The sequence below is a fragment of the Crotalus tigris genome, unplaced genomic scaffold (assembly GCF_016545835.1).
Source record: "Crotalus tigris isolate CLP2741 ecotype Arizona unplaced genomic scaffold, ASM1654583v1 scf7180000017551.9496454, whole genome shotgun sequence".
Taxonomy (NCBI): Eukaryota; Metazoa; Chordata; class Lepidosauria; order Squamata; family Viperidae; genus Crotalus; species Crotalus tigris.
In genome coordinates this window covers 1,945,329-1,969,522 of record NW_024096469.1, presented here as the reverse complement: position 1 = coordinate 1,969,522, position 24,194 = coordinate 1,945,329, and the positions used below count along the sequence as shown (strand labels likewise).

General features: G+C 38.1%; 1 protein-coding gene across 4 annotated transcripts in view; it reads left to right on the top strand.

Moving 5' to 3' along the window:
• ATP10B (ATPase phospholipid transporting 10B (putative)) overlaps window positions 1-23,393 on the top strand; it is a 144,775-nt gene extending 121,382 nt beyond the window's left edge. For 3 of the 4 annotated variants that reach the window (XM_039343568.1, XM_039343550.1, XM_039343559.1), the window contains 11 exons: window positions 294-400; window positions 5,348-5,474; window positions 8,000-8,184; window positions 9,333-9,648; window positions 10,855-10,931; window positions 12,230-12,355; window positions 15,151-15,351; window positions 16,902-16,982; window positions 17,153-17,257; window positions 18,899-19,086; window positions 21,255-23,393. In XM_039343568.1, the coding sequence (XP_039199502.1) occupies window positions 294-400; window positions 5,348-5,474; window positions 8,000-8,184; window positions 9,333-9,648; window positions 10,855-10,931; window positions 12,230-12,355; window positions 15,151-15,351; window positions 16,902-16,982; window positions 17,153-17,257; window positions 18,899-19,086; window positions 21,255-21,669 (1,928 nt within the window). In that variant the 3' untranslated portion in view covers window positions 21,670-23,393. Of the gene's footprint in view, window positions 1-293; window positions 401-5,347; window positions 5,475-5,817; window positions 7,250-7,999; window positions 8,185-9,332; window positions 9,649-10,854; window positions 10,932-12,229; window positions 12,356-15,150; window positions 15,352-16,901; window positions 16,983-17,152; window positions 17,258-18,898; window positions 19,087-21,254 lie in introns of those variants that run through there. The other variant, XM_039343575.1, reaches the window with a different exon arrangement.
• Window positions 23,394-24,194: the final 801 nt, after the last annotated feature.

Genomic DNA, 24,194 nt, shown 5'->3' with positions numbered 1-24,194 from the left:
CAGCTACCACTTCAGCAACCCTAGCTAAAATGCCAAAGATGAAAAATGCTAAAAATTCGGCAGCATCTTAACAGCTGTCAGTTGCCCAGGTTAGATGTAATTAATAAGGAGCAAGTTGCTTCTGTGCATGTATAAAGTAGAACTGAGCCTCACGTGTGGGTGATGTTTAAGTCTTGACAGGAAAGAGAGAAAAATGCCCTCAGAAAAATGTCTTAGTTTTATGCTTCAGAAAGGTACTTAAGTATTTCATAAATGTGTGATGAGAATCAGCAGATTTCCTTTGTGTTTCACAGCTAGTGCAGCCATGGAAAAAAGGATAAGAAGAGTGAGAACACAAACACAAAAACATTTAGATTGGTATGCACGTGACGGTCTGAGAACTCTATGCATAGCAAAGAAGGTAATTCTTTTTTTTAAAAAAAATGGTAATAATAGCAATAATAATGATAACTACTTCAGTAAATGGCTTGTTTTGACCCTTTGAACCAGTTCCCCAATGGCAAAATGTTTTTTTACTTAGATTAATTTTCTAGTGCTCTTACTGCCCCCTCATATGAATCATTTTAAAATGAAGCTGAAGGAGAGCAATACTCTAATCCAATCTTTTGACATCTGTTCTTCCTGTTGCTATCCTCATTATTACTAACTTTTGGATATCAAAAACATTTGCAATCAAATAGAGCTTCTCTGTGATTTCTTGAAACATTTAATATTCCGGATAGGCTGATTAATCATACCGGTAGTGTAAATTACAAGCTACAGTGTTTTTCCTGCTTTATTTCAGAAGAAGAATCAAAGCCTGCATAAACATTCTTGGACAGCTCCAGAATAAGTGTTATGTGAATTACCTTTGGTCGATGATCAGAAAAACTGTATATTTGGAAGTTATTGTTCTCAGTAGCACTGAGTGTTAGGTTGAAATATTAGGAGAAAAAAATACTTTCATTATGAAACCTTTACCTAATAGGAGAAAGAAACAGCAGAAAATCCATCATCATGACCTGAAGACATGCAGCAGCTTATTGGCAGAAATGGCCTACCTTTAATTCCAAATCCATATTGCCTCTTTACAATATGCACAAGGTGGAATGCAAAACAATGTAAAAAAAATGTTTTTCCAAAAGGAAAAACATGCAGCATTTTGCTCATAGAGCAGCTGAAAAATCAAACATCTATATTAATAAAACTATTTTAGTCTGACAGTGGAGGGGTGTTAAAGAAGGGACAAAGCTGGGCACGCCAGAATTTTTAGAAGAGAGGTCTCTTGCATTCCTCCCTCTGATAATAACAGAACAGAAAAAGAACTTCTTCAGAGGATCTTAAATCCTGAGTAAGGGCATATGAGAGAGGTTTTTTTTTTCTTTCAAACAGACTGATCCCAAATTGTGGAAAGCTTTCTAGGGGATAACTAGCACTTTGAACTGCGGCCAGAAACAGCTTGGAAATCAATAATGCTCTTGCAGTAAGGGAGATATGCCCACTAAAACTGAAGGTCAATTGCCTGCCTGCAGCATTTTATGCCAATCAAAGTTTCTGAATCATTTTCAAAGATTAGTTCATCGTGATAGTGTTAATGAATATATATCATATATATGATATAATGAAGACATGTATCATCATCTAACATCTCCAGGAATAGGTGCAGTTGGCACACTATCTGTAGCTGTGCAAATGTGAACTCACGGCCAAATAGTGAGTAAAAGGAATCACAGTTCCTTCCAACACAGATGGAATCCCTGATCCCCAGTCTGTCTTAGACATGAACATTTTCAACTTATTTGGATTAAGCTTCTTTTTGTTGTTTCCTCATGTAATCCTTTATTGACAGTAATAATCATTAAATAGCCATCTTGGATTTAGGTGGAAAAGACATACAGAATTACATCTCATAAGGATTTGGCAGTATCAGATGTCAAGAATGTGAACAAGCCTCTCAGAAATTTTAGGCGCATTTTAAATAGAGTGGTGGAGAAAATAAAATTCTGAAGAAAACCATTATCACCTTCTAGATCAGGGGTGTCAAACTAACAACATCACATGATGTGTCGTGATGTATCGCAACTTTTTTTCCATTGTCAGCAATGGGGTGGGCGCGGCTTCAGCATGATGCATCTGGCCCGTGGGCTGGCAGTTTGACACCGCTGTTATAGATAGTCACCACTGGAGACACCAATCTCTCCAACGCCCATCCCATCCTTGAGAGAGTCTTTGGAAGAACATCTTAATAATTAATATTAAATGCTGTAATATTAGTATCATTAGTATCAAATCATACAACATTCCAGCAAAACAAAACAGACTTTTCCACTGTCTGGTTCTTGGTGCTTATTGTTGTTTCCTGAGCCTGCAGATGCAGGCTCGGGACATTGCAAGGGTCCCAGGCTTTGCAAAAGCTGTCCGGGACCAGACTGAGTGGCACCGGCTTTGCGCACATGTGCAAGGCGCGAAAAGGGCCTTATTATGTAACCATGTTGTCCGGAGATCTGGGCATATAAAAGGAGGCCTGTGTGCCTCTGCTCGTTGTTGGAGTTTTGGCTGAAGTACAATAAAGAGTGTTGTTCTACAGAGATGTGTCCTATTCCTTCACCTTCGTTTCAAGGACTTAACACTTATCATCTGCCAAAGTGATACCAAACTCTGTCAATAAGAATTTTCTGAAACTATAACACTTGGTTTGCATTAATGTAATTAAGACATGAGGCTTTTTTATTATTATTCCAGTTGTACAATTTATGGTTTTCTTGCTCAGTCATTACAATCTCATTGCTGTGTAATAAATGCCTTTACGGTGACTGGCATCACAGGTTAGCAGACTTTCTTCTTGCACATCGCACCACACCTTGCACAGCCACCAGAAAGAGCCCGGCTGAACTTCACTGGGGTCGCCGGCTCATTACTAAGCTGGACAGACTGCACTCAGACCAGGGGGCTTCTCTGGGTTTGCATCCTCGGGCACCGAGGAGCCTGCAAGTGGGTGCTCCAGTTTGGACTCGGAACTATGGGCCTGGGCATCCGTGGGTACCAGCAGTTGTCTGCAAGGTCTCGGGTCCTCTGTCCTATGAAGTGTCCTTGGAAGACAGCCGCGTTCTTCGGTGGCACATAGATCAGCTGCATGTGAGGCTGGATTTGCACCCTTGTACTCCTGGTTCTGCACTGGGGGGGGGGGGGAGGAAGGTCATATAGTGCATTTTGAGGATCAATGTCAGCAGCCATTATGTTCAGCTGAGGAGAACATTGATTCCCCCATCCCTAGATTCCGCAAGTGCTCCGAACAGGAATTCATGGGGCAGAGAAGTATTCCACACACCCAGATGCACTCCAGCCAGGGAGTCACCCCGGAGGCATCCATATATTCCACACAGAACCAGTAACAATCCAGACAGGGAGACTGACCAGGGGTATCCACATAACTCATATAATGCGCAAGAACTGGCAACACAGCAAGGGAGCAGGTTCAATTCTGCAATTGTCCCCAGAAGGAGGTCTTCTGTAAGGGGGGGCAAGCAGAGAGGCTGCTCCCGATTCTGGAACCTCAGGCACCACATTGGGGTCCACGGGATACAGGGGGCCTGTAGCCACTCTTGATTATCCCCCCACGAACCATGGAGGCAAGGGACAGTGCTCCCAAGAAGGGTCCATTGTGGATCCGGGGACTACCACCCCTCCAAGAGATGTTGGGTTGAGTGTAGAGGACTCAGCCATCAACAGAGGGGCAGATCAACCAGGGGGCCAGCAAAGCCCTGACTTACTGAGCCTGGCAGCCGAGCAGGTAGGTCAGGCAACAACTCCAGGGTCTCCTGAACTAAGTGGCCATCCATGTCTTGCTTACCAAACATAGAGGGTCATGGACTGGACCCAGGAAACTCTCCTGGTCCAAGGAAGTCGCAAAAGACCAAGGCCCCCCCCCAAATATCTTTCAGACTTTGTAAAATTGCTGTCCAGTTACAAGGGGTACTACCCTTAAGAATACTGTAATAATGTATTTTGTTTTGGTTATGATTAAGTGTCTTGTAATAAGGAAGCAAGGATAGGAAGTGTGAGTGGTGGCAACAGTAAGGAATCCCTTCCATGCTTGATTGTCAGGGTGTTCCAAGCTAGGGGGAGGGGTGTTGTGTCCTGAGCCTGCAGATGCAGGCTCGAGACATTGCAAGGGTCCCAGGCTTTGCAAAAGCTGCCTGGGACCAGAATGAGTGGCGCCGGCTTTGCGCACGTGCGCAAGGCGCAAAAAGGGCCTTATTATGTAACCATGTTGTCCAGGGATCTGGGCATATAAAAGGAGGCCTGTGTGCTCATTGTTGGAGTTTTGGTTGAAGTACAATAAAGAGTGTTGTTCTACAGAGACGTGTCCTATTCCTTCACCTTCGTTTCAAGGACTTAACACTTATCATCTGCCAAAGTGATACCAAACTCTGTCAATAAGAATCTTCTGAAACTATAACACTTGGTTTGCATTAATGTAATTAAGACATGAGGCTTTTTTATTATTATTCCAGTTGTACAATTTATGGTTTTCTTGCTCAGTCATTACAATCTCATTGCTGTGTAATAAATGCCAAAAGGCAGAGCTCCTGCACCTTAGGACTGACTTTATTATTAAACAGGGTGAAACCTCAGGTGATATTATGTGAGTGGTGAGCAACAATAATTTTGAAGAACATTTACCATATCTCCTAACTTGCATGCATCCAGACTCATTGGAGGATGCTATTCCATTATCAGTGCTGAAATAGTCTTTTGTTCATGGACTTTGCAAGGGCATCCATTTCAGGCAGCATGTTCTTAGGCTTACTTTGATCATGATTCAAAGAACAGGACCTCATCTATGTTTTATCCACTGGAAATCTTTGGATATCATCTCATATAAATGCCTCTGTGGGCAGAATAAAAGTTAAAATTCTTCTCTGTCATCTCAGATACTGGCATTTGCAAACTTTAACTCATTTCTTAAACCACAGTTTCTTCTACTGAAAATGCTTTATTTTCCTTCACTAGAATTTCCCTGTCTTCCCAGAATTCTTAGTAAAATAAAACATAACTATCTTTGCTTGAAAATTAACTCAATTTTAGGCATAATACTTCATCCAATCTATGCTTCAGGCTGTGTGTTTGTAATGCTGCATACTTTGTGCTCATTTGTCAAAATACTATTAACACCTGACTCTATTTGTAATTGTGAAGTAAAACTACCTTAATATTCATAACCCATCATAGTGATGATGTATTAGAATTGCAGTTAGTAACAGCAAATGTTCTAATGACTGAGTCAAATTAGAGATGTTGACCTCCACCAGCCTAATTGGCAGGCATTTAATATTTTCACTTACATGTTGACTTTACACCATGACAGGTTTTAAGTGAAGAGGAATTTCAAAAATGGCTCAACTTTCATCATGAGGCAGAAGTAGCTATGGAAAACAGAGATGAACTTTTAATGGAAGCAGCACAACATCTGGAAAGTAAACTCACTTTATTAGGTATCTTGAACTATTTATTCATTCTAGATTAATTAACCTGATATTCGTGATTACTAATGAATTACTTATATCTGGCGCTAAAATTACTTGGAAATGAGTCATTATTTAAAACAGTTCTTACCTATGTCATTTGTAAAGAAAGGATTATTACCATTGCTGCCTATGATACATTTAAAAACTATTTAATAACATGTATCAGAAACACATACAGATTTTGTACAGATATGCATAACTGCAAGTTTGCCACAGATTTATGATTCTCTCTCTCTCTCTCTCTCTCTCTCTCTCTCTCTCTCTCTCTCTCTCTCTCTCTCTCTCTCTCTCTCTCAACTGCCTGAACTAGAATTGCCATTGCCTCCTTCCTAGGACTGAGAAAAAGTGACTGGCCCAAGGTCATGCACCTGGCTTCGTCCTAAAGTCAGACTAAAACTCATATTTTATTTATTTATACAAAAACACATTTTAAACGATTCCACAGAAATTAATATAAATTAACTTACCTGAGTGCGGAGCCTAAGGTCTAGTTTCTCTCCAGTGTTTCCAGTCTTGCTTCACCATATGTGCATATGTGCACATATCCATGCTATGCATTTGCAATGTATAACTGCCAATATTGATATAGTCATATAGTTGGATCACACATGAAATAGATTTTGCAATCATTTTATCATCCTATCTATGGGAATGTAAATCAGTATCTCAATACAGGTTTAAAATTAATGTTATCTTGTTCTGAGTCAAGGGTAGCCGATCTATCTGCAGTTGCAACTCAGAAATCCAAAGCATAGAAGGACATCATTCAGGTGTAGACTACAGCAGAGGTCCCCAACCTTTTGGGCAGCAGGGACCGGTTCCGTAGAAAAAGGTTTTTCTGTGGACCAGAGAGTGCGTGGTTTTGTGTGCTACCTGCATCTCGTGGATAGAGCTTTGCTTGTTTGTGCAGCCTGGTTGCTGGCATGCCGCAGCCCAGTACTGGCCCACGGACCAGGGTGTGGGGACCCTTGCACTACAGCACATATGTCTTATAGTGCATGTTCATATCTTCTGAGCACTGATATAGACTATTTTGCTTCATTGTATTCATTGTATCCTATGAAGGCCTCTTTGCACCAATCCAGGAATTCTATAAACCTTAGCTGTCAGTCACAACTTAGCTATCCAGGTTTTATGCAATAGTTTGTATTCAATATATAATACTTAAAATTTCCAATAACATTATATTGATCCCTGTAGGAAAGATGTTATTACTCTTTCAGTAATTATTTTCTATGTTCATTTAGTCAAATTATTTTAATTGTGGAACATCTCAAGCCAGGGAATATATTTTTTTAATGTTTGTGTTGAAACAATAGTTAATCTGTTTAGTAAATGGTTTTCAGTTAAACAGGTCAGTTTTCCATTAGTTTCTCTTTTATTCTTGTGTAAGTTTTGACCTTTTTAAGGATACAGCTCATCATCCAGAACAGTGGTTCTTAACCTGGGCGATATTGCTCCCCAGGGGACGATTTCATTTTTCAGGGGGGCAATGGAATGAAAAGGGGTGACACGGGGTGAAGGAACGAAAAGGGGGCGATATGGGGGCAATGGAGCAAGAAGTTTTGGGGACATTTTTGAGACTTTTTTGTACAATGAATTGCTTTATATCTGTCGTACAAAATCATCAGATTGCTCCCTATTAATTGATTGAATTGTGTTTTCAAATGTTCCTCCAGCTAGCTTCAGTACAGAACGCCGTACATATGTGAATACACATCGCTTATCTTCATGCACGTTGCGCAGCAGCCTCTACCCATACAGTGGCACGCCATTGGCCAGAATATGGGAGATATGGGAAAAAGACTGGAAATAAATTATTTGCATCGATATGTCCTGATGACAATTTTAAAGAAAACAAAAAAAAGTGTTTGCATAAATTGAAGAATTATTTCCAATGTTGTGATTGAGAGGTTATGTTGGGGGAGGGGGGCGATGACAACTTCCTCATTGGCTCAAGGGGGTGATTCGTTCAAAAAGGTTAAGAACCACTGATCCAGAAGATAATGAAAGGCTAAAACAAATGTTCTTGTGCAATCCTATGCCTCATTGCTCCAGCAGTGGTGCAAGTGATATGTATATAATGAATGCATCCTAACCCCATAGTGCATACAGAACAGACTCTTGGCATACAAACCATTTTGCATAAGCCAGTTGTAGGAATTTAAAAAGATGGTTTATGTTCCAAAGTCCTAGAGAAGAATCTCTTGATCACAACTGTTTTGCAAAGCAATTATTCTGAAATATAACAAAAGTTAAACTTGGCATATGGGTTGCTTTATCACATAGCAATTGTTTCCTAAAATTATTCCTAATTAATGAAGACATAGAGCCTAGTTACTTGAGAGACCCTCATATCTCTCCTCATATCTGCCTGGCAGGGTAGGCGTACTCCAGTTTCCATCAATTAAATAATGCCATTTATCTAGACCCCAGAGATGTGCCTTCCCTGTGGCAGCAATCAATAACACTGATTATTTCCTTTTCATAAGGAGCAACAGGGATTGAAGACCGGTTGCAAGAAGGAGTGCCTGATACCATTTCTGCCTTCAAAGAAGCTGGAATCCAAACATGGGTATTAACTGGAGATAAGCAGGAAACAGCTATCAACATTGCCTATTCTTGCAAACTTCTAGACCAAAGAGACACTGTCTTTACCATTAATACAGAAAGTAAGGTAGGTTCTAATGGCCAGCAGAGAGACTATGCCATAATAGGTAAATATGTTCTCATGCAAACGTTTTTCAGAAAAGGGTTGAATTTTGGAGAAAAAAAGAACTGAATCCAATTATGTATTCCCATGGGTAAAAGAACCATTTGTTCTCCCCAGAAAGTTCCCCTCCCATATGTATCAAAAATCTGTTCCAGCTTCATAGTAGATTTTGAAGGTGTGGGAAGTGATGAGGAGAGGTGAGGAGAATTCTCATTGTATGAGTCAATGCTGATGTATCACTGGATTCCATGCATGCCTTTGGAAGCAGCACTGTATCTCCGCCTTCAGAACCAAACGGGATCTTGTGGATGCTAGCAACAAACTTTAAGATTTGCAAAAGAACCTGTCTCCACATGCTGTTGAGATTTTGCTTGGTGCTGAATCACAGGCTTACCATTTGTTCCTTATTTAGGAAAATTGATTCTTATTTATAAATACTAACCTTTAGTACTAAATAAGTAATCCTTCTCTGAAATAACAAACAGATGGTAAACCTACTTGCCAGATAATATTTCAGTTACCAGTGATGTAATGATAAAGGCTATTTAATTCATCTGCAATATGCAATAAAATAATACATTTAGTCATGTACTATATATGCAGTAGTATTTATCTCAATGCATCAGCAGCGAACAAACTGCAATTTCTTCTGAATATACACTAATGATAGCAAACATTGTATAACATCATTTTCCAACCTGGTGCCCTCTAGATATCTTTATTTATAATCCCAATCATACCAATCTATGGTCTCAGATCAGGAGCTCAGGTGACACATATGGGTGATGTAAATTGTAATCAAAATTCAAGAGTTATATTAAAAACATGAATATACAAGCTAAGAATTAACGAAGTACAAATTAACTATACATTAGAATTAGCTTGTATAATATACCACATTCTCCAATTTTGAATTGTTACTACATATTTGATCAAGTTACTTGTTAAATGACTTATTTAAGTCAGCACTAATGTTCTTCAATTTATGTGGTAATCCAATGGAATGAAAGATTGGAAGTAATTAAAAGCTTAGCATATACTGTTTTGTAACAGAAGAATTCTTGTTTGTAGTGCTATGCAGCTTTACAATTTATTCACTATTTTTTCCATAGGAAACTTGTGAATCACTGCTGGATATCATGTTGGAAGAGGTGCAGAAGGGTCAAGTAATTCCTAGAAAAATATGGAGTATTTTTGGCTTTAAGATGCCATTTTCTTGGTCAACCACAGGATGTCCAAATCCGGTGATTGGACTAGTAGTTGATGGGAGAGCTCTGAATACTATTTTCCAAGGACACCTCGAGCATAAGTTTCTTCAGCTTACAAAATATAGCCACTCAGTTTTGTGCTGCCGATGCACTCCCTTGCAGAAAAGCATGGTGGTTAAACTTGTACGGAATCAGCTGAAAGTGTTGACCCTTGCTGTAGGTGAGCATCATGTGTCATCAAGTCCCTGTCAGTGCTTAACAACTACATAGATACATTTTCTCCAAAACACTCTGTCTCCAACTTTGCCCATCATTTCATATTGCCTATTCATCTAGTTTTCTTGGTAAAATATAGGAATAGTTTACCATCGCCTTCTACCATAACATGATGCTTTTATCTTTGTCATTGTTACTAAAGTGGTCAATCTTCCATATTGCTGCTGCTCAGCATAGGGATCTGGCTGCTCTAGGACAGAGGTCCCCAACCTTTTGGGCACCAGGGACCAGTTACATGTACAGAGATTTTTCCATGGACCAGAGGGGATGTGGTTTTGTGTGCTGCCTGCATCCCACGGATGGGGCTTTGATTGTTTGTACAAACTGGTTGCTGGTATGCCATGGTCCAGTACTGGTCCACAGTCCGGGGGTTGGGGACCCCTGCTCTAGGATATTCTTTCTGCCTTGAATGACCCTGCTGAGAATGTACATTCTTGGCACACACACCCAGCGTTCTTTGCACATTTCTCCCAAGAACCTATACACACATCCTAGGGCTGAGGCCCAAGATCACCCATCTGGCTTTGTACCTAAGGAAGGTCAGCAATTCACAGCTTGTTTCTAGTCTAGTAATTAAACCACTGCATCAAATGAGCTGTCATCCATCCATGCATCTAACTATCCACCTATCAACAAGCTAACTATTATCTTAAGTCTGGAAATGTGAATCTGAATCAACTGTTTCCTCGGTTTTGAACTAAGATCAAGTGTAAGAATGGGGTCCTAGTATTGTGTTTGATATGTTAGTGAAACATAACATATCACCAAAAAATGACTTGTTTCTGCTGAGAAAAAGGCAAAGTTGCTGAGCAAACGTATAAAAGAATTGGAAATGAAATTGTTGTTTTCACTGTCAAAGATTTATAATAAAGTCAGCAGTGACTTGGAACAAAGTGAATGGGAAGAAGTTTATTTCTCTTCTTCATACTACTCAAGCAATGGCAAAATTCAAGGCAAACAAAAAGAAGTATTTTTTCCTTCTATATTTAATTACACAATGGTTCTATATTTAATTACATAATGGTTTATGCCTCTGACATAAACCATATATTGCAGAATGAGAGATGTGCTCAACAAATATTTCCATTGCCTTACATACTATCTGCCTACTTTTCAGTCTGAGAGAAATAAATGTTTCACTCTTTTCTAGGTGATGGTGCAAATGATGTAGGTATGCTCCAGGCAGCTGATATTGGAATTGGCATTTCTGGACAAGAAGGTATGCAGGTATGCATAATAATTGAGGAATACCCTCTTGCCCTTGGCAACAATTGATAAGATGCATATTCAGAATTTTAAGCAACTGTATTCCATATAAAAAGTGAACATAAGTATCATCTGCTCTCTGTTATAACAAGGTAAGCAATATCCTTGAGACCTCAGAGTGAGATGATTTGCATTTATAATGAATCAAATCATTTGTATGCTTACCTTGATTATTCATTTAGGCATATGAACTTCTCCCATACAAATGTCCAAAGCTATAATGTTTCTGAACAAAGACATTGTGCAGCAGAAAAAAATAAAGCAGTTGATTAACAATAAGAAGCATCATCTGGAAACTCTCTCTCCATCCCTTCCCCCATCCTTCCTAAGGGGGTTAATTGTTTGGTAGAAACATCACTGGAAGCATCCAAATAAAAATAAGCTTACTTTTCTTGTTGATTGACATTTATGGACAGAGGCTGAATCAGAACTACGCTGTAATCCAGTAAAACCATAGATGGGTTGTCCAGCCCCTACCACTAAGTCCATATTCTCTGCACAGGACTATACTTGATGTGGAATTGTACTGGATTACAAGCAGTACTGGAGAATTTTTTCCTCAAGAAGTATTCAGTGCTTTGGGTTGTTTCATCCAAAGCTGTTCTTGTTATTTTAGATTCAGATGGGTGATTTGTGGCTCCAGAGCTACAAGAGGTTCTCCAAGTGCTTGTTTGTCACTCTCTTCTGTTGCCGGATCTGGAGAAGAGAAACATGCACAAACAATAGGGCATTAAAATAGACAAGATGGCTTTCACCCAAAAATTAAGGAGAATTGGGGAAATCTAGTTCCATCCATGTGTATAATATATTCCCGCCCTCTTTTCCTCATTATTTTAGAGTGATGTGAAGCCTTTAGCTATCCAAAACTGGTTACCTAAGTCTAACTGTCATAAGATCACTTTCTTATGAATTAAATTGTCACACTGGGTTTGGAAAGGGAGAGAGCTGCAGTCATAATGAAACTCTAGCACATTCATCTTGTAACTTATCTTCCAATTATATTAGCGTGTAACTTCAGAATTCCCGGTTAACTTTGGTGATTCTTCTCTAGGAATTCCAGAAATGATAACTAAACAAATCTAAAGAGCAAAAGTTTGGAAAAGCTACCATTGAAGAATTTAACATTAACCCAGAGACACATTATATTTCCCATTCTTGCATTTTATTATTTTGACTTTTGCCTGCAGTCCTGATATATATTGGATCAGTAAAACTTGAAAATATAAATTGTATCATTTTATATATGTTCTTCATTTCAGGCTGTCATGGCCAGTGATTTTTCAGTATCTCAGTTTAAGCACCTCAAGAAGTTACTTCTAGTCCATGGGCACTGGTGCTATTCTCGCTTGGGAAAGATGGTGCTATACTTTTTCTATAAAAATGTGGTAGGTGTTTTAACTGCTTATTTCATCTTGCATGCCATCCATTATTGCTTGTAACAATAGGAACAATTGTTGTTTATAGATTACTTGACTGGAACCCTGCGCCAGGAGCTTACAAGTTCCAAAAATATAATAAGGAAATATTCCATAATGTCATTCTTGAAATATTCAAGAGTGAAAAATCTTTTGGTTAAATGGATTGATTCATAAATAGATTCATTTTCACTTAGTTTCTATAAAATAAATTTCATTCTCTAATTTCCTATTTAAAATGTTATATTGACAATCCTTAACAGAATTGTGGCTCCATTGCTGCACATAAAATGGCTGATTGTAATCATGGCAAGTAGAAGTTGATCCTGACTTGAACTCTACAGGCTGACAACCACTTAATTTGATGGGAAATCTATGCTACCAATAGATGACCACACTAGCCAGCTTTAGCCACATTGTAGGAAATTCAATTTGGCATCCATGTTCTCAGAGCATAGACATTTTAAGCATGCAATTAACATGCACCTCTTGGGATCTGGACCAACTAGCACCTCCAAAGGGGGGGGGGTTTAAAAAAAACACAAGATAGTGATCATGGCTGCATAATCAAAGCCAGAGTTCCTTTGCATGTGTATTGCAATGTACTCTATATACAAAATTGCATATATGTATATATATGTGTATATACACAAACACACACACACACACACACACACACACACACACATAAAGGGATGAGCTTTGATTGCATTGCTACAAGTATTATTTGGCCTTTTTTGACTCCCACTGTGAGCATTGGTGTCCAAACCTACAATTTTATAAGGACTGAGAGAAAATCAAATCTCTTTGGGGAAATGACTAAGTTGCATCATCTTAATAAATGTCATTAATTTTCCCTCTATTATTTCATTTCCCAATGTTCCATCACACTGTAAAAAAACCATGGAGATTTTCTAAAATGGTATTTAATTTTTATTTTGTCACTAATAACTCTTGGGGGGGGTAATATTAGGTTTGATGCAAGAAAAAAGTATGATTCCCATTACCAAAGAATAATGGATTTCATTACCTACATTGTTACAAATAAAAAAGATAAGGGTCTCCCCCTTCTAGTCATGTCTGACTCCGGGAGCTGGTGCTCATCTCCATTTCCTAGACAAGGGATCCAGCTTTGTCTGAAAATGCTTCAGTGGTCATTTGGCCATCACGACTATAGACCATGGCACACAGAACGCTGTTACCCTCTCACTGGTATCTATTTATCTACTTCATTTATATAGATATTTAACTCACATAATTTGTAGTAAATGAATTTTTTCTACTTTTCTTGTTTCTGGTGAATTTCATTATGTCACATACTGTTTACATTTTGTTTTTCTGCATTATTACTATCAAGGTCCTTAACACTGTTTGCTATGAAAGCAGCTAGACAATAGTAGAAAACAATAAGAGGGATTTCTCTGCCACTTATTTAATTTTTCCTATTTCATTTTTTTGTACAAAAATAAACAGAAGTGACATTTTATGAATATGTTACCTTTACAGCATACAAAATTTACATTTGATTCTGAGTGACAATCACATAGCTGCAAGGAATACAAAAGCTATTTATATTCATGAAAGAAACTCTGACTGTGAATCTCAAGTAGATGACTACAATCATTAACATAAACCCAAGGCTAACTATATATTTCATGCAAATGTTTGCCACTAAGACCTAATAATATACTGAATCTAGTCTTATTTGTGTTTAAAGTAGATTTACTAAAAACAAGTAGACATATTGTAGTCATAATTAAGTTCTGATGATTTCAGTGGGTCTCTTACTACTCTTAGCAATAGCACTTAGACTTATATACTGCTCTCTCTGAGCGATTTTACAAATGTCAGCATATTGCCCCCAACAATCTGGGTTCTCATTTTACCAATCTTGGAAAGATGGAAGGCTGAGTCAACCTTGAACCAGTGAGGATCGAACTGCCAGCAGTGGCAGAGTTAGCCTACAATATTGCATTCTAATCATTGTGCCGCCAGGGGTCCTTGGCCTGCTTAATTTGACAGTCAAATTTGTTTTTAGTTGAAAAGCAGCATTAAAAGAAATACCGTAAATGCCGGCGTATAAGACGACTTCCGCGAGCGCTGAAATCAGTGCCAAAGACGGGGGTCGTCTTACACGCCGAGTCGTCTTATACGCCGGACATACTGGTAGTTTCCAGCATATAAGACAACGTTCTAGGAATGCGGCCCGGCTATAAAGACGGGGGTCATCTTATACGCCGGGTCGCCTAATACGACGGCATATGCGGTAGTTTAAAAGTAGGAAAGTAATCAAGAGAAAGCAGTTCTCAATCCTTTTGTCCATCTGCTGTTTTCCTAATAATATCATATCATGGGTTCCAAAAATTAAGTCAGGTACATTTAAAAGCTTGAGAACGGAAACACAAACAAAAAGCAAATTAGCATGGGTAAATAGCAGGTAGAGAAAAAGATAAATATGCTTCTCTCTTTGTTCCAAAAGCTAGTTTAATTTTCTCACTCCCAGCACTTTAAAATAGAAAGAAACAGAGTTCAGTTATAAATTCTTGTAATGTAACTTTAGCCAGTCTCTCAACTTAATCAAAAACCTAATTAAAATCAAATAGCATATTGAGTTTATTTGGACTAATGCTGTGAGTCCTTGATCAGATTCTAAGAGTTTATCATGCTCTGCAAAGGCTAGGTATTACGACTAACCAAACACCTTGGATAGCAAAGGCTGGATGATGTTTCTACAGATACTTATTTTCTTCATATTTTCTCACCAGACCTATGTCAACCTTCTCTTCTGGTACCAGTTCTTCTGTGCTTTCTCTGGGGCTTCTATGATAGACTACTGGCAAATGATATTTTTCAACTTGTTTTTTACATCTGTGCCACCATTAATTTCTGGAGTTCTGGATAAAGACATTTCTGCAGAAACTCTGTTGAACCTTCCTGCACTTTACAAAAGTGGACAAAACTCAGAGGTAACACTTTTTCAAGAATATCCCATAATATAACAGCTTTCACGGTATAGCAAGACAAATATCCTTTCTAAAGTAGATGTTGGTTGGGTTCATACACTGCATTAAGCCGTATTTGTTGAATGTGGTTAATTTTCAGCTCAGTAATTCCCTCATTAAACAACTGTATTCCATTGGTTAAAAAGCATCTTTTTAAAACATTTTTTCCATGAAAGGGTGAAAAAATAGGTTAAAGAAAGCAATTTTTATAGAGTGTTCAGTGCTTTCTTCTACCATTTTTCATCGATCCAAGCTATTGTGCAAAGTCTGATCTTGCACTAAGAGAATAAATGCAACTCATACATTTTTAAACACATTGATTCTCAGTGGATCAAGCCACAGATATAAGTTGATACAATACGTGCAATAAAATGTGTTAACAAATTAGGGTGCTAGTTTAACAATTGCTAGGGTAGACTAAGATAGGGATATCCAGGAGACAGTAGGAACATCTGTGTATTTTAACTGATAGCAAAAAAAACCCTCCAAACCAAGACATTCACAGAGAAGATTATCCCACACTAAAAAGCCACAATCCTTTAAGAAGAACCTCAGCAAACTACAGTATGAGAACATTCTTTTCTGACTCTAAAAACCAGATAAAGACCTGTGGAAAATTATTGTTCATAAAACTTAGCTTTGTGCTTGTCAATCAAAATGAAATCTGAAAAGTAGCTTGGTACCTACACAGCAGACAATGCAGACTCTATAATACTAAAATTAATCAATAAGTCCCTAGTAACCTAGTTCCTCATTCTAGTTTAAGTGTGATTTATGAAACACTCTCAAGAGCAGAAATATGTTACAAAAGTCCAGTCTCCAGATAAAATACAATATTCCAATGCTGGGACAGCTATGACTAATCTCTACCTTGAAAAAGTTACACCTATCATACTAACCAAAACTGTAATGTGTTGTGATGTTTAAAGCGTTAGAGCAGGTCCAAACTAGACCCAGAGAGACCCAGCTTGAAGTCATTCATTAGCTATGGAAACTCATTAAGTAATTTTGGGCCCATCTTACCATATCGGCCCATCCTGCGTTACAAGGTGGCTAATGTGGAGATAAAAGACAGGGAGATTTCCATGGAAGCTCCTTGAGCTTGGTGGAAAAGTTATGCATCAATTTAACCCAAAAAATAATTACATTGGGAATAGATATTTTTGCCCACAAAGGCTTGTTTGGACCTCTTATGATAGTCCATCAATAACCCAAGCTCCATGCCTTCTTCTTCCATTTAAACCTCCAGTGCTGTTCTGTTTGGATAAAGATATAAGAATAAATAGGTTTATCAATTTAAATAAAAATAAATTTTAAAAAATTCAGGTTTTAGGCATACTACATTTCCTCTGTTTTTTATTTTGAAGGCAATGACAGAGAATGACACTGATGCAAATCCTGTCATTTACCACTGATTGGTGGCTTCCCCCGTGGCCATCAAGTTATAAGTGATATATCAAGAAAATATACATGTTCTGAAATTCTCTGTTCCTTTTGTGTCCTATTTGCTACAGATTTACAAACCTCTAACGTTTTGCCTTGCTATCTTGGATGCCTTCTACCAGAGTCTCATTTGCTTCTTTGTCCCTTATCTAGTAAGTGTTCAAATCACAAGGTATTCAACTTTTTCTAAACCAGACTTTCTCAGCCTGTTGCTCTCAAGCTCAGATTTGAAGCATATCAGACTTGAGAAGGCTGATTCGTAAAACTCAGTGCTTCTGTTTCATATTTTGATATATCAGTATTATTTTATCTAATTTTTCAGGTATACCAGGATTCTGATACTGATGTTTTCGCTTTTGGAACGGTAGTCAACACTGGTGCCCTTCTTACTATTCTTTTTCACCAAGCTTTAGAAATTCAGATGTGGGTATGTATATAGTTTCAATAACTATCCCAGCTTGCTGGCTGGCTGGCTGGCTGGTTGGTTGGCTGGCTTGCTGGCTGGCTGAATGGAAACAGTGTCCTGGCTGTTAAGGTGATAGTCATGTACTTTTGTGATACTATATTTGGGTGTCTGGGTCTGAGCCCCTACCACCTTGGATTTCAAAGAATTATTGAATGATGAAAAAGTAGTGAAATGCCAATGTTTGCAGATAGTGTAATACACAGATTCAGAAATAGTATAACTGTGAGAGGGATCTTGGAGTCCTTATGGACAATCACTTAAATATGAGCCAACAGTGTGCAGCAGCTGCCAAAAAAAAAGCCAATGCAATCCTAGGCTGCATTAATAGAGGGCTCAAGTCAAGATCATGTGAAGTTTTAGTACTACTTTAGAAATCCTTGGTAAGGCCACACTTGGAATACTGCATCCGGTTTTGGTCATCACAATATAAAAAAGATGTTGAGACTCTGAAAAAAGTGCAAAGAAGACCAACAAAAATGATTAGGGGGGTGAAGACTAAAACACACAAAGAACATTTACAGGAATTGGGTATGTCTAGTCTTTTCATTCTAATATTTGAAGAGCTGCCACAAAAATGAGAAGGTCAAACTATTTTCCAAAGCACCAAAAGGCAAGACAAGAAACAACAGTTGGAAACTAACCAAGAAAGAAGCAACCTAGAACTAAGGAGAAGTTTCCTAATGGTGAAAACAATCAACTAGTGGAACAGCTTGCTTTCAGAAGTTGTGCGTACTCCATCACTGGAGTTTTTTTAAAAGAGATTGGACAACCATTTGTTTGAAATGGTATAGGGGTTGAGCAGGGGGTTGATCCCTTCCAACTCTGTTATTCTATGTTCTATGAACTATGTTCCAAATTAATACTAGGCAATCACAGCTATTCAGTTTATACTATTTGAATTAATTGTTCATGCTTTTGAGCAGACATAAATACCTTCACCCTTTTTCAATATTTCTCTGCATAAAAGTATCATTCCCCTCATTTCTATCAGAAATGTTTATGTATTTCAGTAAAATTTTACATAATTACAAATATTATTGCTCGTTGCAGTTAGAGAAGACTGCAGATAATATTTTTGCTGAAAATGGAAGAAAGTTAAAGTTCTAGTCCTGGCTTAGGCACATAGTCAGCTGAGTGATCTTGAGTCTGTTACTCTTAGCCTTAATAAAGCCACTTCTGAAAATTCTTTCCAAGTAAACTGCAGAGAAAACCCAGGTAACACTGACTCAAAGGTACAGACATACAAAAATGCAATAAATGGACACCATGGCTTGGAAACCAATATTCATTTGCACAAAGCCAACAAAAAAGCATAACTTTTCAAATGCCACAGAAAAGATACTGCTCTTTCCCACCAGACCCACACTGGTCTTGGAAAGACCTGACAGAAACCATTAGAGTTCATTCCAAAATTTGACATTCCTCAATGCAGATTCCTCATTGCTGCAATTTTACATTCAGATGCCTTTGTTTGCATAGAAATTGCACTGCCTCAGAATAAGATTGTTACTATGGCATCCTGATGTTCTGCACCAAGACATTCCTGGACAGGAATCGCAACTAAAAGTTTTATTTCTCTAATTGCTTTTCTTCTGTTCACAGACCCTGTTCCATGGGATTGCAATAATTGGGAGCATTTTGCTGTACTTCATCTTCTCATCCATCTACAATGCAACCTGTGTCCTTTGTAACCATCCCACAAATCCCTACTGGATTATGGAGATGGAATTTTCAGAGCCAAGCTTTTATTTCACAATCGTTATTACGCCAGTCATAGCACTTCTTCCAAGGTTTGACCTTTTTTTTTTCTTACTTGTTCTTGTATGTGGTCCCACTCAGTAACTAGGGATTACAAAGTTTGATTAAATGTTGTTCCAAGAAACAGAAAGCCTTATCTCAGCAGTATGGTATTATTTAAGAAAGGTCTTAATTGAATATTGCAAATAAGGCAACTAGTACCATGCAAAAAGACCCTGATGGATTCTTTAAATCTGATTTCCAGAGAACAATCCTTACTAGTCTGTTTTTTTTTCCCCATTCCCACAGAAATCTGCCAGCCAAGAGCCAGTTGCTTGGTATAGCTGTCATTTTATGGAAGGGAAGCTTAAAATCCTTGACAGCCACATCCTTTAATGCAGTAACAACTTTCTCTGTACAGTTTGGGGAAATTGAGTTGACATGCTTTGCTAGAATATAAAAGCTTTGTTGTGTTATGTGATGCCTTTTTTTTTCTTTTTTGAGAGGCAACTCTTGAGTACTTCAAAGGAAAGAAATATGTTTCCATGTTACAACTAGTGTCACAGCTCAGACTTCTCCAGCTGTCATATGATCCTTAGAAATAGCACAAAGATTGACTATCTGCTTTTCCTTCTTAACACCCAAGGTCTAAGGGTTATGAAAAGAATTCCCTTTGGAAGTCTTATTCTTCATGAGTTCCACTTTAATCTCTTACTACAAAACACATTGGTTTGAGGGCAGAGCATTTTAGTTAGTTTCCCTAACATTACATTCCTATGAATTTTCTGTAAAATGAGAAGTTTTTTTCTTATTGTAAAACTGATATTCAGAATGAGGTGTCATGGGAGTAGCTGCAATAACAGAAGGAAACTTGAATGAATGCATCCAAATGTATTTATAAATGTTGGCTTTTAGTATTAACATGAGCAAGCCTGGATAAACTTCAGAGTTGTTCCCTTTTTTTTTTCTCCTTTCCTGACATAACTATAAGAAGAGCAGAAGTTTCCTCTTCTTTTCATAACATACCTTCACTGATATCCAAATCCAGACAAAAGTATGTGTAATACTATTATGGTGTCTGAAACAAGCCAACTTCAAAACGTAGTTTATGAGCTGCCATATTTCAAAAAACAGAATAGGCCTCACGTACATATGATGCTCCAAGACATTTGGGGCAACTGACAATTTCTCACCTTGCTATTGCTGCTGATTTACTGCTATTCTGTCACTGCATTTGCAGCAACATTTCCCATGAGTCCCTACATTTGTCAGCTTCCAACTGTTAACACTAATGTTATATAGAGTGTATGTTGCATTACTGCTTCTTTTACAGCTTTTTCATGCCAGGACTAGGAGGAACCTTCTGCACATCTGTGTCTTTGGAATCAGTTGCATTTGCTTTGCTGTCTTGCAGGGAGATATGAGGATAAAAAAAATATCCTCAGAAGTCACAGAACCCTTGAGCTGAGCCACAAAAAGAAGTGAGGATGGGCTGACTAAGGGCAGAAAGGACAGAAGAGTGATGGAGGACTTGGTAGAAGCCTTGACAGTTTAAATACTCTTCCCTGCAATCTTGAACACACTAAGGTTGCTGGAAAGGAAAACCATGATTTTGTTTATATCAGAGAGCTATAGAGAAATACACTTATCATTGGCTATGACCCACAGACTGGCATTACTAAACCACTTTTTTCCTGAAACATAGCAGCTGGCCTTAACATGGTTGAATGGCAGTTTATAACTGTCCATAATCACCATACAAAACCCTAGCCCAAGAACAGGCAAACGGATATACTCTATATGTTCTGGATTGTATTTCCAAATTATCTTGCTATGTCTGAACTGATGTGAGTTATGCCTTATTTGTTTGGATAGTACCAGGTTACCTATGCATCTTTAGCCATGGCACCACCTTGGCAGGTAGATGGAAACTACCTTTGTGACACATCTTTTGTGACACTAACTTTCATAAAATTATGAGTTTCCTCATTCTAGCTTTTGTTCCCTTTCTGTATCTTGGTGTGTACTTTGCAAAAGTCACCTCCAGTGCCTTTGGAATCTATATTCTATGTGTAGTATTTTAGAACTGTTTTCTGTAGAAAGTGGAATCTTTATATGAATAACTAAAAATACCATTCACATTATACTTCATCTAGCATCTACAAAATGAGTGAGAGCTCATCTTGAAATAATAACTAGTGTTTTTCTTTGCTTTCCCTAGATATTTTATATTGGCTCTACAAGGGACTTTCAAAATATCTTGCATCCTGAAAGCACAACAACTGGAAAAGTTGCCAAAAGAACAACAGGACTGGGAAATAAAGAAATGGAAGCTGATAAAAGAAGGCCCAGCAATTCACAGTAATGTTCCTAGTCAACTCAATGAAAATATCTGTGATCATGCAGCACTTGGGCTTCCTGAGACTAATGTTCTTCAGGGGCTTGGGCCTCCACAGAAAGAAATGCTTGGAGAAAGGACTTTGAATGAGGAAGCCAAGGACGATGGCAAAAGATGCATCCAGGAAGAGACTGGACAACTTTCAGCTGTGGAGCCATTTACTAGCCAAATCCCACAGAACACTGAAAGTTCTGCTCAGCGAAGCCATCGGAGGTCTGTGAGTGCAGTGACTTTGTGAAGGAGGCACAGCTTTCAAGGAGGAAAAGTAAACATTGACTGCTTTCCCAACACCTGTGGCTTCACTCTCCATGAATAAAGGCAATGGAAGGAACAATATAATTCCTGTTTATGTTAGCATAGCAGCAATATCTGGATGGGAGACCTAAAATAAAATTTCACCAGCATACCGAGAAATTGTGTTTTGACTGTACAGTGCAAGACATCATGGAAGCATATGGCTATATATTTCTTGTGGGGAGGAAAGGGGCTCAAATAGTTTGGTGGACAATTGCACAAAATTTCCTTTGTGGGAACTTGAAAATAGACAATATTTGTAGGGAAGGGCTGTTTCTTTTTTCCAGTGAAATTTCAGAATCATGCCTCATTTCTGCCTTGCTGAAGAATAGAAGTTATATAGCTTCCAAACTTCAACATTTTAGAATAAAATGATTGTGTTTAAAGATATAAAGACATAAACTAGTAATCTAGGTATTTTAAGTGGGAATCCAAAACTGTTTTGAGGTTTTTTTAAAGAAATCTGAAATATACTGTATGTACATATGTAACAAATATTGCATATAGGTATATGTGAAAGACTGCACATGCCAAGTTGTTTTTTAATGGCCAGATAGTTATTTAGTTATTTTAGGTAACTAGCAACCTAGTGATCTAATTCCATATTTGGAAATAATATTTGTTGATTTCTGAGGAATTATCATCCAAGATGTATTTTTAAGATCTTTACCTCTACTTTGAATGGGATGCCCAGGAAGGAAGGTGGATCAGGGATCTAGAAAGTAAAGAGAACTCCTAGGAAGAGAGAGTGAAGGAAGGAACCAAGGAAAAGTAAATCCTATTAAGAGAGAATGAGGGAAGGAACCAAGCCAGTTCAGCCTTGAAATGGGCATAATAGCACCGTTTGAACAACTAAAAGAAAGTTTCACCAAAGGAAGTCCAGACCTGTTCTCTATTACCTGGAATTATAAATTTAAGCTGTGAGAAGGCAGTTTTGGTTGAATGTTATAGGAAAAGATAATTCCTAACAGTAAGAGCATTTCAATGGTGGGGGGGGAGAGAAGAGAAGGAGGCACATCTTTTCTCTAAATGTGTCAAAGCAGGGCATGCTTTCATTTCCCACACTGAATGAAGGTTAGGCTACATATTCCAAATCACCTTATTGTCTGGATTCATAAGAATGACAGCTGACTTCCCAGACTGGGAATACTCATACTTTCATCTCAGGCAGAATCAGTACCAAAGGTATGACTTCTGTCACATAAAGAAAAAAAGCATGTGCCCCAGCCTTTTCTTCTCCTTCTCAAGAAAAAGCCTGGTGTTTTTTTTAAAGCGGTTGCAAGAGTTCTGATAAAAAGCTGGAATTATCATCTGAGGCCAGAGAAAGTCCAGAGGAAAACAGAGGACTTTGTTTTGGGATACCCCTAAGCAAAAAAGAAAACATTTAAGCAGAAGCTGTATTAATTGTTAATTTATTCTGTCTGTTTCTGTTTTAAGTTGAGTATTATTTATATCTCTACCCAAGCTCACTAATCCTGTCTTGTATGCATATAGCATATAGCATGTGTTATGATCATTTTTTCCCCCAGGAAATCCTCTGAGTTTATAGTAAAACTCGGAACTTGGTGAATTTATGATATGGTAGTACCATTACTGTAATTCCTTTTTAAAGTTTTTGCTGTCCATTGATTTGAGAAGCTCTGACTTTACCTCTTTCAAAATGTTAACATTTTAATATCTAATGTTTAAAAAGAAATTACAGTTATCATTTTTTTAAATAAACTTTGATTTTTGTTAAACTCTGGTATGTCTCCCAAGAAAGAGCTGAAATATCTTCCATATACCTGAGCATTATGTAACCAGCAGGCAACACTATGGCAGTTATTTGCCTTTTTATTTGCCAGAAAGGTTACAAAATATGGGAACCCTTTTTTTCTCTCACAAAAGGTTGGAAGAAACATCCCATGGGAGGTGCCATCTTAAAAGATGCATGTTAGCAGTAGGAACTACCAAGCCTCTAGGCAGAATAGAAGATAGCACCAGGGTGAAGACCCAAACCGTTTATAAGAAAGGACATTTGAGGCCTTCAGTCACCTTTACAGGTTCAACCCACTTTGGCCTCTTCCAATTTTGTAATTTTTACACTATAGATCTGGTTCTGCAGGAGATTTTCATCAGTATCTTGTCATGGATAGATTACTTACTTAGATGTGATTAGCTGGAGCTAATAATCTCTGTGGAGAAGAGGAACTGATTAAAGTAGCCTATCCCAGGTTCAATGTAGATCCAAAAGGTCCCCCCCCCCCGCCAAAAAAAATGGAGCACTATATTAGCCTCTGGAATTGCTTCAGAACAGCTATTTCCTGGCCACATCCTGTATAGGCCTTCAGTTCTCTGAAGTACTTCAGGAAATTAAGTATATGAAGTGATGGCTGGCGCAATAATGGCAGAAAATGAGAAGCAAGTATGCCTGGATATGGTTCTGAGCTTAAAATGGAGCCTGACTACATTTTTATCTTTATTGCATGT